At 42.1% G+C, this 17576-nt stretch overlaps 1 protein-coding gene across 4 annotated transcripts in view; it reads right to left on the minus strand.

Annotated features, from left to right (window-relative positions):
- The window catches only part of CXADR (CXADR cell adhesion molecule), a 52623-nt gene extending 35563 nt beyond the window's left edge, over window positions 1-17060 (minus strand). For 3 of the 4 annotated variants that reach the window (XM_082391960.1, XM_082391957.1, XM_082391956.1), the window contains exon 1: window positions 16874-17060. In XM_082391960.1, the coding sequence (XP_082248086.1) occupies window positions 16874-16913 (40 nt within the window). In that variant the 5' untranslated portion in view covers window positions 16914-17060. The remainder of the gene's footprint in view (window positions 1-16873) is intronic. The other variant, XM_082391958.1, reaches the window with a different exon arrangement.
- Window positions 17061-17576: the final 516 nt, after the last annotated feature.

Here is a 17576-nt window from a genome sequence, read left to right on the forward strand (position 1 = left end):
CCATGCTCCACGACAAGAGAAGCCACCGCCATGAGAAGCCTGCGCACCGCAATGAAGAGTAGCCCCTGCTCACCACAACTAGAGAAAGCCCGTGCACAGCAACGAAGACTCAACACAGCCAAAAATAAATAAATAAAAAGAAAAATATATATATATATATAATGTTCTGGGAATTTCCTGGTGGTCCAGTGGTTAGGACTCGGCGCTCCCACTCCGGGATCTGGGTTCAATCCCTGGTCAGGGAACTAAGACCCTGGAAGCTGCGCTGTGCAGCCAAACAGTAAATAAATATATATATATGTGTGTATGTGTAAATATATGTGTGTGTGTGTGTGTATATAGTATGTGTATATAAAACGTTCTGATGTTTTATAAATGTAATTGAAAAAAAAAGTCTAGCCAAATGGGAAAATAAGAACAGTCTCCCTAATGTATGCAGCTATGCATGTGCACTTTTTCTCCAGCTGTGCACCCCAGTCCATGAGCAGAAGCAAAGAAACTGGCCCGTAGGATTGATCCACACCAGGGATGGGAGCTGAAATCTGACTATGGGATGCAGGATTTGTGAAGAAATTCTGGTTTTAAAGTAACTGGAAGACTAGAAGCAGGGTGGAAGTGGGTAAGGGCCTGGAGATCTCACTGACAGCAAGGTGTGATGAAAATTTGACAAAGCTGGGAAATAGTGACAATAGAGTTCAAGATTTCAAAGGAAGAACCAAGTGTAAGGAGAGGACTGCCTAAGTGAAATGCACAGAAAATCACTGTGTTTGAGGGATCAAGGAAATGTGGTGTAAAGATGTTTGAAAAGTGAACTGTAGGACAAGAATCCTAAAATACCAAGATAATGCTATGATGGGGGTTGGGGGGTGAGTATGAGGCAGGGCATTTCATGGTCAGTGTGGGGAAACAACCAGAAGTTTGGCATAAGCAGTGGGCTGAAGGGTTGGTACACAAGGTGAAGGGGGAAAATGATCTGGAGAAGCCAGTGGGTCCCCAAGAGAATAATCAGAAAACCATATGGTTTTACATCACATAACACATCTGTTCAAATTAGTACCCTGCTCTGCCTTATTTACTTACTTATTTGTTTTATTTTACTCAAGAATAAGTGTCAGTCTCCCTCCTCCAGATTGAAGCATGCCAATAGTACTGGAATGGCATCTTCCTCGTATCTCCTGAAGCACCTATTACAATGTCTCACCCACATGTACAGATTATTTATTTACCCCCCAAACTTCTCCCACAGGGATTGAGATTCTGTATGAGAAACTTAACATATAACTTATAAATCAGGACCAGGGAAAGTGTAAATTATGATGTAAAACCAAAGCGGGGAGGAGTTAAGAATGTGAACATACAGATAGCTTTTCTCTAAGTATTTGATGAATTGGATTGTGGCCCACCCGTTCCCCCCACCCCTCACGAACACACAGACATACTCATCTCAGGAAAGCACTCAAATTTCATTTCTGATTAAAATTAAGTCTCGACCACAGGACAGAGAGCAGAAGCAAAAAGAACTACAATCCTGCAGCCTGTGGAACGAAAACCACAATCACAGAAAAACAGACAAAATGAAAGGACAGAGGACTATGTACCAGATGAAGGAACAAGATAAAACACCAGAAAAACAACTAAATGAAGTGGAGATAGGCAACCTTCCAGAAAAAGAATTCAGAATAATGATAATGAAGATGATCCAGGACCAGGGAAAAAGAATGGAGGCAAAGACTGAGAAGATGCAAAAAATGTTTAAATAAGACCTAGAAGAATTAAAGAACAAACAAATAGAGATGAACAATACAATAACCGAAATGAAAAATACACTAGAAGGAATCAATAGGAGAATAACTGAGGCAGAAGAACGGATAAGTGACTTGGAAGACAGAACCGTGGATATCACTGCCGCAGAACAGAATAAAGAAAAAAGAATGAAAAGAAATGAAGACAGCCTAAGAGACCTCTGGGACAAAATTAAACGCAACATTCGCATTACAGGTGTCCCAGAAGGAAAAGAGAGAGAGAAAGGACCTGAGAAAACATCTGAAGAGATTATAGTCGAAAACTTCCCTAACATGGGAAAGGAAATAGCCACCCAAGTCCAGAAAGCACAGAGAGTCCCAGGCAGGGTAAATGCAAGGAGAAACACGCCAAGACACATAGTAATCAAACTGACAAAAATTAAACACAAAGAAAAATTATTGAAAGCAGCAAGGAAAAACTGACAACATAAAAGGGAACTCCCATAAGGTTAACAGCTGATTTCCCAGAAGAAACTCTACAGCCAGAAGGGAGTGGCATGATATATTTAAAGTGATGAAATGGAAGAACCTACAACCAAGGTTACTCTACCCGGCAAGGATCTCATTCAGATTTGAGGAGAAATCAAAAGCTTTATAGACAAGTAAAAACGAAGAGAATTCAGCACCACCAAACCAGCTCTACAACAAATGTTAAAGGAACTTCTCTAAGTGGGAAACACAAGAGAAGAAAAGGACATACAAAAACAAACCCCCCAAAATTAATAAAATGGTAATAGGAACATACATATCAATAATTACCTTAAATGTGAATAGATTAAATGCTCCAACCAAAAGACACAGGCTTGCTGAATGGATACAAAAACAAGACCCATATATATGCTGTCTACAAGAGACCCACTTCAGACCTAGGGACACATACAGACTGAAAGTCAGGGGATGGAAAAAGATATTCCATGCAAATGGAAATCAAAAGAAAGCTAGAGTAGCAATTCTCGTATCAGACAAAATAGACTTTAAAATAAAGAATGTTACAAGAGACAAGGAAGGACACTACATAATGATCAAGGGATCAAGCCAAGAAGACATAACTATCATAAATATATATGCACCCAACATAGGAGCACCTCAATACATAAGACAAATGCTAACAGCTATGAAAGAGGAAATTGACAGTAACAAAATAACAGTGGTGGATCTTAACACCTCACTTACACCAATGGACAGATCATTGACAGAAAATTAATAAGGAAACACATGCTTTAAATGACAGAATAGACCAGATAGATGTAATTGATATTTATAGGACATTCCATCCAAAAAGAGCAGATTACACTTTCTTCTCAAGTGCACACAGAACATTCTCGAGGCTAGATCACATCTTGGGTCACAAATCAAGCCTTGGTAAATTTAAGAAAACTGAAATATCAAGCATCTTTTCTGACTACAACACTATGAGATTAGAAATCATTTACAGGGAAAAAAACGTAAAAAACACAAACACGTGGAGGCTAAACAATACACTACTAAATAACCAAGAGATCACTGAAGAAATCAAAGAGGAAATCAAAAAATACCTAGAGACAAATGACAATGAAAACAGGACGATCCCAAACCTATGGGATGCAGCAAAAGCAGTTCCAAGACGGAAGTTTATAGCAATACAATCCTACCTCAAGAAACAAGAAAACTCTCAAATAAATAATCTAACCTTACACCTAAAGGAACTAGAGAAAGAAGAACAAACAAAACCCAAAGTTAGTAGAAGGAAAGAAATCATAATGATCAGAGCAGAAATAAATGAAAGAGAAACAAAGAAAACAATAGCAAAGATCAATAAAACTAAAAGCTGGTTCTTTGAGAATATAAACAAAATTGATAAACCTTTAGCTAGACTCATCAAGAAAAAGAGGGAAAGGACTCAAATCAATAAAATTAGAAATGAAAAAGGAAAAGTTACAATGGGCACTGCAGAAATACAAAGCATCCTAAGAGACTACTACAAGCAACTCTATGCCAATAAAATGGACAACCTGGAAGAAATGGACAAATTCTTAGAAAGGTATAACCATCCAAGACTGAACCAGGAAAAATAGAAAATATGAACAGACCAATCACAAGTAATGAAATTGAAACTATGATTTAAAATCTTCCAACAAACAAAAGTCCAGGACCACATGGCTTCACAGGCGAATTCTAGCAAACATTTAGAGAGGAGCTAACACCCGTCCTTCTCAAACTCTTCCAAACATTGCAGAGAAAGGAACACTCCCGAACTCATTCTATGAGGCCACCATCACCCTGATACCAAAACCAGACAAAGATACTACAAAAAAAGAAAATTACAGACCAATATCATTGATGAATATAGATGCAAAATTCCTCAACAAAATACTAGCAAACAGAATCCAACAGCACATTAAAAGGTTCATGCACCATGATCAAGTGGGATTTATCCCAGGAATGCAAGGACTCTTCAAAATACACAAATCAATCAATGTGCTACACCATATTAACAAACTGAAGAAGAAAAACCGTATGATTCTCTCAATAGATGCAGAAAAAGCTTCTGACAAAATTTAACACCCATTTATGATAAAAACTCTCCAGAAAGTGGGCATAGAGGGAACCTAACTCAACATAATAAAGGCCATATATGACAAACCCACAGCAAGAGAGAACCCATCGTTCTCAATGGTGAAAAACTGAAAGCATTTCCTCTAACATGAGGAACAAGACAAGGATGTCCACTCTCATCACTATTAGTTAACATAGTTTTGGAAGTCCTAGCCACGGCAGTCAGAGAAGAAAAAGAAATAAAAGGAATACGAATTAGAAAAGAAGTAAAACTGTCACTGTTCGCAAATGACATGATACTATACGTACAGAATCCTAAAGATGCCATCAGAAAACTACTAAAGCTAATCAATGCATTTGGTAAAGTTTCAGGATACAAAATTAATGCACAGAAATCTCTTGCATTCTTATACACTAACAATGAAAGATCAGAAAGAGAAATTAAGGAAGCAATCTCATTCACCATTGCAACAAAAAGAATAAAATACCTAGGAATAAACCTACCTAAGGAGGTAAAAGACCTATACTCAGAAAACTATAAGACACTGATGAAAGAAATCAAAGATGACAGAAACAGATGGAGATATACCATGTTGTTGGATTGGAAGATGACTATACTACTCAAAGCAATCTACAGATTCAATGCAATCCCTATCAAACTTCCAATGGCATTTTTTAGAGAACTAGAACAAAAAATCTTAAAATTTGTATGGAGACACAAAAGACCCCGAATAGCCAAAGCAGTCTTGAGGGAAAAAAAAGGAGCTAGAGGAATCAGACTCCCTGACTTCAGACTATACTACAAAGCTACAGTAATCAAGACAATATGCTACTGGCACAAGAAACAGAAACATAGATCAATGGAACAGGATAGAAAGCCCACAGATAAACCCACGCACCTATGGTCAACTAATCTATGACAAAGGAGGCAAGGATATACAATGGAGAAAAGACAATCTCTTCAAAAAGTGGTGCTGGGAAAACTGGACAGCTACATGTAAAAGAATGAAATTAGAACACTCCCTAACACCATACACAAAAATAAACTCAAAATGGATTAAAGACCTAAATGGAAGGCCAGACACTATCAAACTCTTAGAGGAAAACATAGGAAGAACACTCTGACATAAATCACAGCAAGATCTTTTTTGACCCACCTCCTAGAGTAATGGAAATAAAAACAAAAATAAACAAATGGGACCTTTGCACAGGGCTTCCCTGATGGTGCAGTGGTTAAGAATCCGCCTGCCAATGCAGGGGACATGGGTTCGAGCCCTGGTCTGGGAAGATCCCACATGCCGCGGAGCAACTAAGCCCGTGTGCCACAACTACTGAGCCTGTGCTCTAGAGCCCATGAGCCCCATCTACTGAGCCCGCGTCCCACAACTACTGAAGCCCGCGCACTTAGAGCCTGTGCTCTGCAATGAGAAGCCACCACAATGAGTAGCCCATGCACCGCAACGAAGAGTAGCCCCCGCTCACTGCAACTAGAGAAAGCCTGCGTGCAGAATGAAGACCCACCACAGCCTAAATAAATTAAATAAATTTATTTTTTAAAAAATTAAAAAACAAACAACCCAGTCAAAAAATGGGCCAAAGAATACATACAGATGGCCAAGAGGCACATGAAAAGCTGCTCAACATCACTCATTATTAGAGAAATGCAAATCAAAACTACAATGAGGTATCAACTCACACTGGTTAGAATGGCCATCATCAGAAAATCTACAAACAACAAATGCTGGAGAAGGTGTGGAGAAAAGGGAACCCTCTCACACTGTAGGTGTGAATGTAAATTGATACAGCCACTATGGAGAACAGTATGCAGGTGCTTTAAAAAACTAAAAATAGAATTACCATATGACCCAGCAATCCCACTACTGGGCATATACCCTGAGAAAACCATAATTCAAAAAGACACATGCACCCCAATGTTCATTGCAGCACTATTTACAATAGCCAGGTCATGGAAGCAACCTAAATGCCCATTGACAGACGAATGGATAAAGATGTGGTAAATATATACAATGGAATATTACTCAGCCATAAAAAGGAACGAAATTGGGTCGTCTGTAGAGATGTGGATGGTCCTAGAGTCTGTCATACAGAGTGAAGTAAGTCAGCATGGAATTTCTATATTCCGTTAACGTGGAATCTAGAAAAATGGTACAGATGAACCAGTTTGCAAGGCAGAAATAGAGACACAGATGTAGAGAACAAACGTATGGACACCAAGGGGGGGAAGCGGGGTGGGGGATGAATTGGGAGGTTGGGATTGACATGTATACACTGATATGTATAAAACAGATAACTAATTTAAAAAAAAAGAAAACCCTTTCATAAATAAATAAATAAAATTAGTTCTCAGTGAATTGAGGGGGAAGGAGTAAGCCACATTTCTGTTCAACTCCAGTCTGAAGTTAAGAGGTCTAAAGAAAGAGCAAAGCACACATAATGGAATCCAACTCTTGGAGGGTATCAAAAATGGAATTTTCTTATACAACCTATCTGTTCAAATTAGCATGCAATCATTTCAGCCTTTCTAAATAAAAGTTTTGTTTTTTTAAACCTTAAAAAAAAAATTAAGTCTCAGCCTCTTTTCAATCTATGTAGTATATTATTTTCCCCATGTTCTCTAATACAGAGATGCTAATTTCAGAAGTCTCTGGCAAAACAAATGCAAATAGGGTATTTTGCACTATGGGTAAAGCAGATCTGTTGCCATAGTGAATATTTTCATCACCTTCATAAAATAACATGTATTGCTTCATTTTAAGAAATCTGCCTTTGCCTCCTTGTTCAAAAAAAACCTCAGGCTCTCTTTTCTTCCTTTAATTAACATGAAACAGGAAAAGTGAGTACCTGGCCAAAAAAACAACAAAAAAAAAGCAAAGAAACTCAGGTGAAGTGTCTTATAAAGATGAGATCACATGAAAAAAAAAAGCAAAGAGACATAATAGCAAAGCAAGCAAATGTTATCTACTTATGGAAAATACTGAAGTTAATAAAGAAAAGGTTAGTTACAATAAAAAATTAAAAAAAAAAACCCTGTTGTAAGCATGTCTAACTGTTGTTAAGATTGCCTCAATCTTGGCATGATTTCCTTTCTAATATCCCAAAATGAATTCAAATCTCCTAGCAACCATCACCAGGGACCACTCTATCCTTACTTTCAATCTCTCCATAAATGCATTTATTCCCCCCATAGGCAAGCCAAAAATATTATTTTTGTCCATATATTTGTTTTTTCTACCTTATACCTAAAATATAACTACCAAAAAAGGACAGCTGATATAATTTTGTGTGCAACAAATGCTCTGATGATTACAAGAAACTAAATAACACGAGACTTTATTTAACTTGTTGTCAACGGGAATACTGTGACACAAATAATTATTTTAGATAAAATCTCATGAGAGCAGTTCCAAAGGCACTTTCCATTTGACAAAGCTGTTTTGATGGCACACCACACCCATGCTATTTTAGTTAGTGGAATGTTCTGAAACTAAATATGGTGGAATGTTCTGGAACTAAAGCTCCAAGTTCTAGACCTGTGCTGACCAAAAGGGTATCTGCTAGCCGCACACAGCTACTGAGCACGTGAAATGTGGCCAGTGCAAACTGAGATGTGCTGTAGGTAAAATACCAGATTTTGAAGGCTTAGTATAAAAAAAAAAAAAAAAAATTAATCTTACTGATGTTCAATTTGACCACATATGGAATTAATATTTTGTATATATTGGGTTAAACAAAATATATACAAATTGATTTCACCTTTTCCTTTTCACTTTTAAATGTGACTACCAGAACATTTTAAATGACATATGTTTCTACTAGGACAGCACTGTCCCGGACCAATGCCATAATTTACTGAACTTAAGGCCTTGGCTTTACAACTTGATTCCTTATTTTAAAAAAAAAAATGTGTCCTTCCTACCCATAGTCTGTCAGGAGAGTGGATTCAAATTAGATGCATGTGAAACTATCTTTAAAAACACAGTAAGATCACTTTTCTAGCCCAGAGTTACCAGCTCATTCTAAAAGTATCAGATTTCACAGTGTACAACCAAGTAGGTTAAAGAGTCTTCTCAATTCTTACTGTAGAACTATCCAGGGCACAAAACACTTGAAGTTTTTGTCTGGTCCATTAAAGAAAACCCCCATGGGAATAGTCTGGTATTCAAGAGTTCAAAGCACTCTTCACTGGGGCATCTGAGAGACTGAGGAGGGTCAACTAGAGTCACTCTAACAATTCAGCAAAGATGTGGCTCAACACGTTTCATTTCACCGTATCTGCATATTCCTTGAGATTCCTTGACAGCATTTTTATCTGTGCAGCCAAACCATACTTCCTTTGGAGAAATCTATAAAACTCACACAGGGACTCCCCTGGTGGCGCAGTGGTTAAGAATCCGCCTGCCAATGCAGGGGACATGGGTTCGATCCCTGGTACGGGAAGATCCCACATGCCTTGGAGCAACTAAGCCCGCGTGCCACAACTACTGAAGCCCGCGTGCCTAGAGCCCGTGAGCCACAACTACTGAAGCCCGTGTGCCTAGAGCCCGTGCTCCGCAACAAGGGAAGCCACCGCAGCAACTAGAGAAAGCCTGCGTGCAGCAACAAAGACCCAAGGCAGCCATAAATAAATAAATAGATAGATAGATAAATAAATACACAGAACATACAGTTACACGATAGGGAAGTGAAAAAGTAATCATGATTAGTTATGTTGCTTCTTCTTGAAATCTAAAGTTTTATTTCTTGGAAGTAAATGAAACAAAGTCATTCCCATTCCAACCTGTAAAATATCTTTGAAAGAATGAAAGTGATTTAATAGTCTGTAAAGAAATTTGCACTGTCTCAGTATGTATAAACATTGGTTAATGTGACTATTAATCCTTTTCTCACCAACTATCAGAGGACAAACTGAACCATGCCATTGATCTCACACCTACCCTAAAAATAGACTGTTACTATCTCCTTCCCTTATCCTACCTTCCCTTTGTCAACAGGGCAGGCAATAACCTTTTCTTCTACCAGCACCCTGCCAATTAAAATAAACTGCAAATACTGCTGAGTCAAGCTAAGGCCTTTAAGGCTTAAACTTTAATTGGCTAACTCATTATTAGAAACCAGAAAGGGTGAGTCAATCAGGGGAGGGAAAGCCTACAGAAAAGACCAGTGGGAAAGCACAAAAGAGGTAAATGTTCCTTTAAGTCACCATTTTGCCACTGAATACAGAAACATTTTCAACTTCCTTCCCATTTTCTTTTACGTGGAGACAGTAATGGATTCAACAAAGTGAACAAATTACAAAGAATATCAATAAATGAGCCCCAAGAGATCACCAAACCATAAACTACCAGCTTCCTGTACAGACCACTTCACTGGGCCAAGGTGAAGTTCTCCCATCCCCCTCACACGCCACCATTTGTAATTTCAGCCCCACTGAAGAAATTATGTAGAAAATAAAGGAGCCAGGGCTAAAAAAGGCTACTGCTCTTTACTTCCCCTTAGCATCATATTCTTAACAGAAACCAATCTAATTCCAAAACCAATCTAACAATTATTCTAGAACATTAGATTTGTTTTCTTTAAAAAATGCAAGGGAGGCACTTCCCTGATGGTCCAGTGGCTAAGGCTCTGAGCTCCCAACGCAGGGGGCCTGGGTTCCATCCCTGGCCGGGGAACTAGATCCCGCATGCGCGCCGCAACTAAAGATCCCACATGCCGTAACTTAGACTGGCACAGCCGAAATACGTAAATAAATAAAAATAGAAATAAAAATGCTACGTAGATGACAGTAAGATAAAGCCATAAGCTCATTTCAGTTAGATAATTTTTAATTATTTTCCAGGTTACCTTAATAATTACTTTAATAATTTTTAAATTATTTTAACGTTCACATTCATTACTTGCTGGCCACCAAATGAAGCAAATCAAAAGCTCCCAGTCTCAATTCTTGCCTTTACTTAGTTACACCTGATAATGATTTGAGTATGAGAGAGGAAAGGCGGAAACGAAGGGAGACGGGAGAACAGGCTGCAAGCAGGGGATTAAAATGAGACTGGAGTGGTAACATAAGTTCACTCCAATACTGAACGCATGGCAGGGCTGACACACACAAAGCTGGCCTGTGCAGGACGCCGAGCCAGCCCTGCTCAACTCTTCAACGATATACCTATCCTTGATCTTCAAATACTCTTTCCCTTCCAGGTCTTTTCTCAAGCCAACAAACAGAAACTCCTGCCTAGTACATCTTTCCCCATTTATTCCCTCACTCAATGAAAAACCAATTATGAAGCTACTTCAACCATCTTAAGAGATGGTGGTTTACACTGAGGTACGCTGTATCCCTCCAGGAGTGGCTGGAGGGACACAAGTGACTTAGAAACTGGGTGTAAGCTGGGGAGAGAATACGAAAAGTCAAGTAAGGTACCCAGATTTTTGCCTGGGCATTTTGGTGGCTGAAAATGCCATTTAATGTGAGAGAGAACAGTGGTTTGGAGACAGGTTCAACTGGTGGTACCTGTGGGAAGTCTAAGCATAGCTGTCAAGTGAGTGGTTTGACATTATGGGCAAAGCTTTGGGAGAGTGAGACAGGAAGCAGACTGGAGGCTGTAAGGACATAAATGGTAACTGAAGCCAGAAACTGACATTTAAGTAGAGGGAGGAAAGTGGGCCCACAAAGGAGAATGAGAAACAGCTCAAGGAAGAAAGAGATTAGTCAATAGAGCCATTCTCGCTAAGAGGTTTAAGAGGTTGAAGGTGTGACATGTCCACTGGATGCAGCCACAGCGGCCACTGCAGTTTCACAGGAGTTGAGGGGGGTGAAAATCAGATTGCAAAGGGCAGAAGAATTAATGGATATGAAGGAAAATAATGGAGTCAACAAAGGCAGGCAACTCCTTCAAGAAATCCGGTGGAGAAAAGGAGAGACAGGCAGTACTGAAAGAGGGATATAAGGGTTGAAGGCATGTCAGGAGGGATATTTAAGCATTTTTAAAGTTGATGGTATCCCTACATAAGAGATGGGATGAGACAGTGACACCCCCTGGGAAGCCAAGGGGTTCAGAGTCCCGGAATGCGTGTAAAGAGGAATACACTGTTTTAAAGAAGAATGATCATGTGAACAAGGTTCTATGTCTGGGTGGTTGGAAGTTAAGAGTTCTAGATAAACAATGAAGACCTACTGTATAGCACAGGGAACTATATTCAGTACCTTGTAATAACCTATAATGGAAAAGAATCAGAAAAAGTGTGTGTGTGTATATATATATACACACACACACACACTGAATCACTTTGCTGTACACCTGAAACATTGTTAATCAACTAAACTTCAATAAACACACACACACACAAGTTAAGAGTTCTTATCGTCTGGCTTCTACCTTCTCCCATGGAGTCTGCTACTGTCCCCTGGAATGAAGGCCATATGTGCAACATGCACTAAACCAACTGCAAGTGCAAAGTAATCTCTCATTCTCTACTTACCTGATGCCCTCTCTTCAATCTCTTAAAATCTAGCTTTACTCTCAGTACAGGTACTGTCCTCCCTCTGGATTCGATCACTTCCCAAATGTTCTCAATAATCTCCTAATGTAAGGCCCACTGGGCTCATTTCTTCATCAGTTTCTGGGACACCTCATCCTCTAGTTCTCCTGCACTCTCCATCACTCCTTACTGTCCCCGGGTTCCTCACCTCCTGCCTACTTACTAGATGTTGATGTTCCCCAGCATCACATTTCACCTTCTTTTCTAGTCCTTCCTGCTTTTCCTGGTTAACCAGACACAGATGCCACCTATCAGCAGTGATTCTCAGTTCTGTATCGCCAATCTTTGCCTCTCTCCTGAGATCCAGTCCTTTGCTTAAGTCTTCCTACTGGGTATCTTTCACCTCCATTCCCCTCAGGCACCACAGATACAACTTGTCCAAAGCTCACTGTCATCTCCCTAAAACTTGCTTCTCCTTTCTTTATTCCCTATAGATTAGTGACATGATCATTCACTCAAGCCAGAAATCTTACTGGCTCCCTCCAACTTTTTCTTGCCACTCATTCAATCAACCAGATACCGGGTTCCTCTGCATCTCCCTCAGAACAATTTTCAGATGAAAGAGGAAGCCCAGCACCACTCTGCTGTATTTCAACAGGGACTGCTTGTGTCCAGGTCATCCCAGATGGATTAATGCGTTAGATCTATTGGTCCTACCTGCCTCCAGAACTGCTGCAGAGTTCTACACCATTCAAGAGAATAAACCTCAGTGTATAACCTCACTTCTTTAACACCTCCACAAGCTTCTCAGTGCCACTCCTGGGGGATCATCTCCTAAGCTCTCGGCACAGTCTCTGGGTCTCTGTCCACTCAAAGTGTACTCAGCAGTGATGTCATGTGGAACCTGTTAAGATGTAAACTCTCAAGCTCCACCCCACACGTCCTTATAATGACTCAGGTGCACATCAAAAAGAGAAGTGTTAGTTAGATGCCTTATACGCACTGAACCCAAGGCACATCATACCCTTTCAGATCTCCATCTGCTGGGAACGTTCCACCAAACCTTTTGCACCTTGCAAACGCCTGTACTATTGTAGGGGCATCTAGCACAGCCATAGTATACAGTAGGCCATAGATATTTGAATGACTGGATCATTTAATCAGTTAATTAATGGGAAGTTCAGTTGAGGACCTGCAGAGCCTGAGGTACTCAAGTGCATTCAGGTGGGATGCCGAATGTTAGGCAGATGGAAATAGTGGCCCAGAATTCAAAGGAGAGGTGAGTTGGCAACATTTTTAAGTCACTAGCAACAATTCTGAGTGTACAGTGATGGATAGATGAAGTCACCCAGGTTTAAGATGGAGACTGAGAAGAGGGCTATGGGTCAAATCATGGGGGAGGCTGGCATTTAAGGGACCTATTGAAGAAGGTAGTGAAGGGCAAGTTAACAGAGTAGGAAAGAACCAAAATAGGTGTCAAGGAGCTCTCAAGAAATAAATGGATTTGGCACGTGGTTATTGGTACCTCTGGCAACTGAAGCAGGTGGGTGAGACAGAATAATGAGGTCAGAGATAAAGCAGAGGCTTAACTTCTCACAATGGAATGAAGTAAGGCTAGTGGAATGATCACTAGTGGAGGACCATCTTTATTGGATGAGAAGGGAAAGAGAGCTATAACTGAAGAGAGCCATATCATATACATAGGCCTATTGGCAAAGAGGCTGAAAACGTTCAGCCGTGCAACATTTGCTGAACACTTGCTGTCTGCCAGGTGCCACAAGCTAACACCGGGACTGCAACAATGAACAGAAGCACAGGCAATGCCCCTGCCCTCTGACCTAGTGCAATGAGGTATATTGGGTAATTTTATGGAAACCCCACAACAGATAGGGTAAGGAGCCAATGTTGGGTGGCTTGCCTTGGAGAAGAGGCAACTTTTGCCCTGGCGGTGGTATAATGACAGGAATGTAATTAAGAGAGAGGCATATGGAGGGGATAAAGTTCACATCTAACAATCTTCATTTTTTTCAAGTAAAGGAAAAAACTCCAGGTAAAGCAAAACAATAAACATTTCCCACTATATCAACTGCTATAGTGGGATTCCCATTCTTGACCCAAGCAGCAACTGAAGCACAGAGAACAGGGTCCTGCCGCCACTGCACGGCTAACAAGTGGTTTGACACTGTCATCCCTAGGTGACAATGATGCTGCTGGGTCATGGGCCATTTAAGCTTACAACACCAGTCTAAGCCCTGGATCCTCATGTTCGCAGAGGGCCTGAAAATATTCAACTAAGATCAAGAAATTAAAAGGCTAATAATAAAAGCCTTCAGTACTTGGCACACGGTCAAACCAACAGCAGGTTCTTAATAAATGACAGATAACCAGTGATACAAATTTAAGATGTTGATTAGAGGTAATCACAGAGGAAAGTGGCAGCATAGTGATAAGAGCAGGGATTCAGAAGGAAATTTGTGACCTTGGCAAGTAAAGTTATACAACCACTTCATGCCTCAGTTTCTCCACTTGTACAGTAGGGATCATTATAATACATATATATCCTCTAGGGCTACAAGGTACATTAAATAAGTGTATGTAAAGCCCTCAGAACAGTGCCTGGCATTTAATAACTGAAGAATCAGGGACTTCCCTGTTGGCGCAGTGGTTAAGAATCCACCTGCCAATGCAGGGGACACAGGTTCGAGCCTTGGTCCGGGAAGATCCCATATGCCGCGGAGCAACTAAGGCCGTGCGCCACAACTACTGAGCCTGCACTCTAGAGCCCATGTGCCACAACAACTGAGCCCGCACGCCTAGAGCCCGTGCTCCACAACAAGAGAAGCCACCACAACAAAGAGTAGCCCCTGCTCGCCACAACTAGAGAAAGCCCACGCGCAGCAACAAGGACCCAACACAGCCAATAAATAAATAAATTTATTTAAAAAAAATAACTGTGTAATCAAGGCTTTATTTTTACTACTAACTGCTACTGCTCTACCACTACTGACACTACTATTACTAGTGGTACGACTTGCTACTAGGTAGGCGATAAAAACGCATCAAAAAGTGTTCCATCAGCAACCAGAGTACAACACAAAACTCTACAACCCACATAGAGACAGCTCTAGAGGAAGATCTACTAATAGCACTGCAATTTTTAATATGTAAGCCTCCACCTTGTTTTGCCAATTGTACAATCCAATCCTGTTACCACTCAAACTGAGTTCATGGCAATAAATTTCTAAGATGTCAAGAAGTATCTGAAGAAATACCCAAAGCCATACATCAATTACAGTTTTTGAGTTGCTTCCTAAGCTGGAAAATTGAAGTAAAATAGTTTAGTTGAAGACAACAGTCCTTTAAAGAGATGTTCACTGTACCATAGTGTACAGTATATGAGCAGAATGACTCTATATGTATCAAAATATCCTAGGTTGAGATTGTGCCTACCAAAGTGAGGCATCCAGAAAAAAATGAAATCCAGACAATTATCCTGATATCCCTGGGGGGGGGGGCGGGGGAATCCTCTATATGGTTTATGTTCTTCCACTTCTCTGCTCTGGATGTAGGCTAAAACATTTTTTCCCACAGAGATCACAATGTTCTCAACTTCTACTTCAGTTTAGTCCTTGACCAAAACAAGGCGTAACGTATCATGTAAAATGGTTACTGACTCTTAGCTTTTCCGGAAGCTTTACTTTGGAAATTTCACCCATGTCTAAATGATATGTATTAAAAAAGGTGGAGGTAACGCTATAGACTCATATCGAAGATTAGACTTGTCAATAGAATGTTGATCCCATGAGTAATGCTTACAGCTGGGGCATCCAACAATGGAATTAACATTTCAACAGGAAGCAGAGAGCCATCCCAACAGAAAGGGCCACTCGATCCAGCTTTAGAGCGCTTAAAAAAATTATCCTTCCGGAGGCTACACAAAGTGTGCCTCCTAGGGTCCCACTGATGGATTTTTTTGTTGTTGTGGTTGGTTTAATGAATCCTTTGGTTCTAAAATGCTTACTTTGACAAAACAATATCAGTTGGTTAAAGCACGGACATGGCAACAAATTCGTTTTTTAAAGATATCGAACGATTATGCCTCATGTCCACTCAGTTTTTTTTTTTTTTTTTTGGTCCACTCAGTTTTAAATGCCCTTTTCCCCCTCCCGAGAAAGGCGCAGTCGAACATGTATTATTACTTGGCGAATCCTTTCGAAATTCCCTGTACAAGTCAGCTTATCATCAAAATGAATCAAAACATTATAAACTCAAAACCAAGGTTACTAATTTCTCCTTTGCACTTTGCCCCGCGACTGCAGAAATCAATACTGCATTTTTGCAGGAATCTACTGATTTTCCACGGTCCACTTCGTCGAGTTACCGTCTAGTTAACAGCTCGTGCCTGGGCTCGCCTCTTCCGTGAGACCAAGAATGCTCAGCCCACAGTTCGCTCAGCGCCTCTTTCCTAGAGGTAGCTTGGACGATCTGAGGCACTGAAAAGCTCAGTGTCCATTTAATCATGGCGTTTGTAATTCGGTCTCCTGGCTTGGACTGCTCCACACCTGAAAACTCGCCGCCCAAGGCTTTTGAAACCGGGTAACCCCGATGGAAACGACACCGCGGCTAACAAGGGAAAGGGCAAGAGCAAATAAAGCAAAGCCCGCACCCGCGGCAAAGAATAGTCTGGGAGAGACGCCAGGCGCAGCCGGCACGCCGCGCCCACCCACCCGCGCCCGGGGAGCCCTCTTCACCGCCGCCCCACATCCCGGGGTTCGGTCCCCCACTCCAACGCCCCCCCCGGTACCCCACGGCCCCGCAGGGCTCCCCTCCCATTGGCCCCACCTTCGGGGCTCGCGCGCCCGGTCCGGCAAAATCACCCCGGTGCAATTCCGCGCGCACCGCCACCACTGCCGCAGCGCCCCCGAGTCGCGCCCGCCCCCTCCCCCAAGCCTCATTGTTCCCGGGTGGCCGCAGGCAGCGAGCGCCCCAGGGTTGGCCAGGCAATAAAGACCCGAGGGACCGATCTGCCCCCCACTCACCCGCGAATCCGCACAGGAGCACGAAGCGCAGAAGCGCCATGGTGGCGGCCCAGCTGTGGGCGACGACTGCAGGTAGGCGGCTCTCACCCGGGGTCTCAGTCACCCGGCTCCCCGCGCGTTCCCGACCGGCTGGCTGCGGCGGCACCTCGCAGCCCGGTCCCACCCCGCCCTCGCTCGGCAGGTGAAACACGTCACTTCCGGTAGTAGTGAAGCCCCGCGGCGCGCGCCGTCCCTGCCAGGCGCGTGGGGTTGCTATGGCAACCGGGAGCCCACGGCGGGCTGCCCTGGGACCCACGCGAGTAAGGAACTCCTGCCAGCGGAGCTCGGGCGTTGACGTGCGCCGGCAGCTACTCTCCCCAAGCCTGAACTCGGATCCCCCCCCCTCAATGCCTTCAGTTAAATTGGGTTTGTGCACGTGGGTCGGGCCAGCCCCTCTCCCCAGACGACTGAAACTGCTATCGCACCCTGGCTTAAAGGCAAGGCACGGGACAAAACTCGCCCACCTGCCCCCGGACCCTGAAAGGCAACTAAAGCAGTCAGCCCCGCCTGCACTTACCCCACCTTCCCCTCGGGGTAGTAGGGGTGGGAGCCTCCAGCCACGCCTCCTATCTCTGGATGTTTGCTGCTGGGGCGGGTCTTCCACCTAAGGCCCTAGAGGAAGCCAAGTGGGCAGCCCTGGCATTTGCTCCCATCTCGTAGAGTC

Source organism: Balaenoptera borealis, assembly GCF_965194805.1.
Source record: "Balaenoptera borealis genome assembly, chromosome: 5".
Taxonomy (NCBI): Eukaryota; Metazoa; Chordata; class Mammalia; order Artiodactyla; family Balaenopteridae; genus Balaenoptera; species Balaenoptera borealis.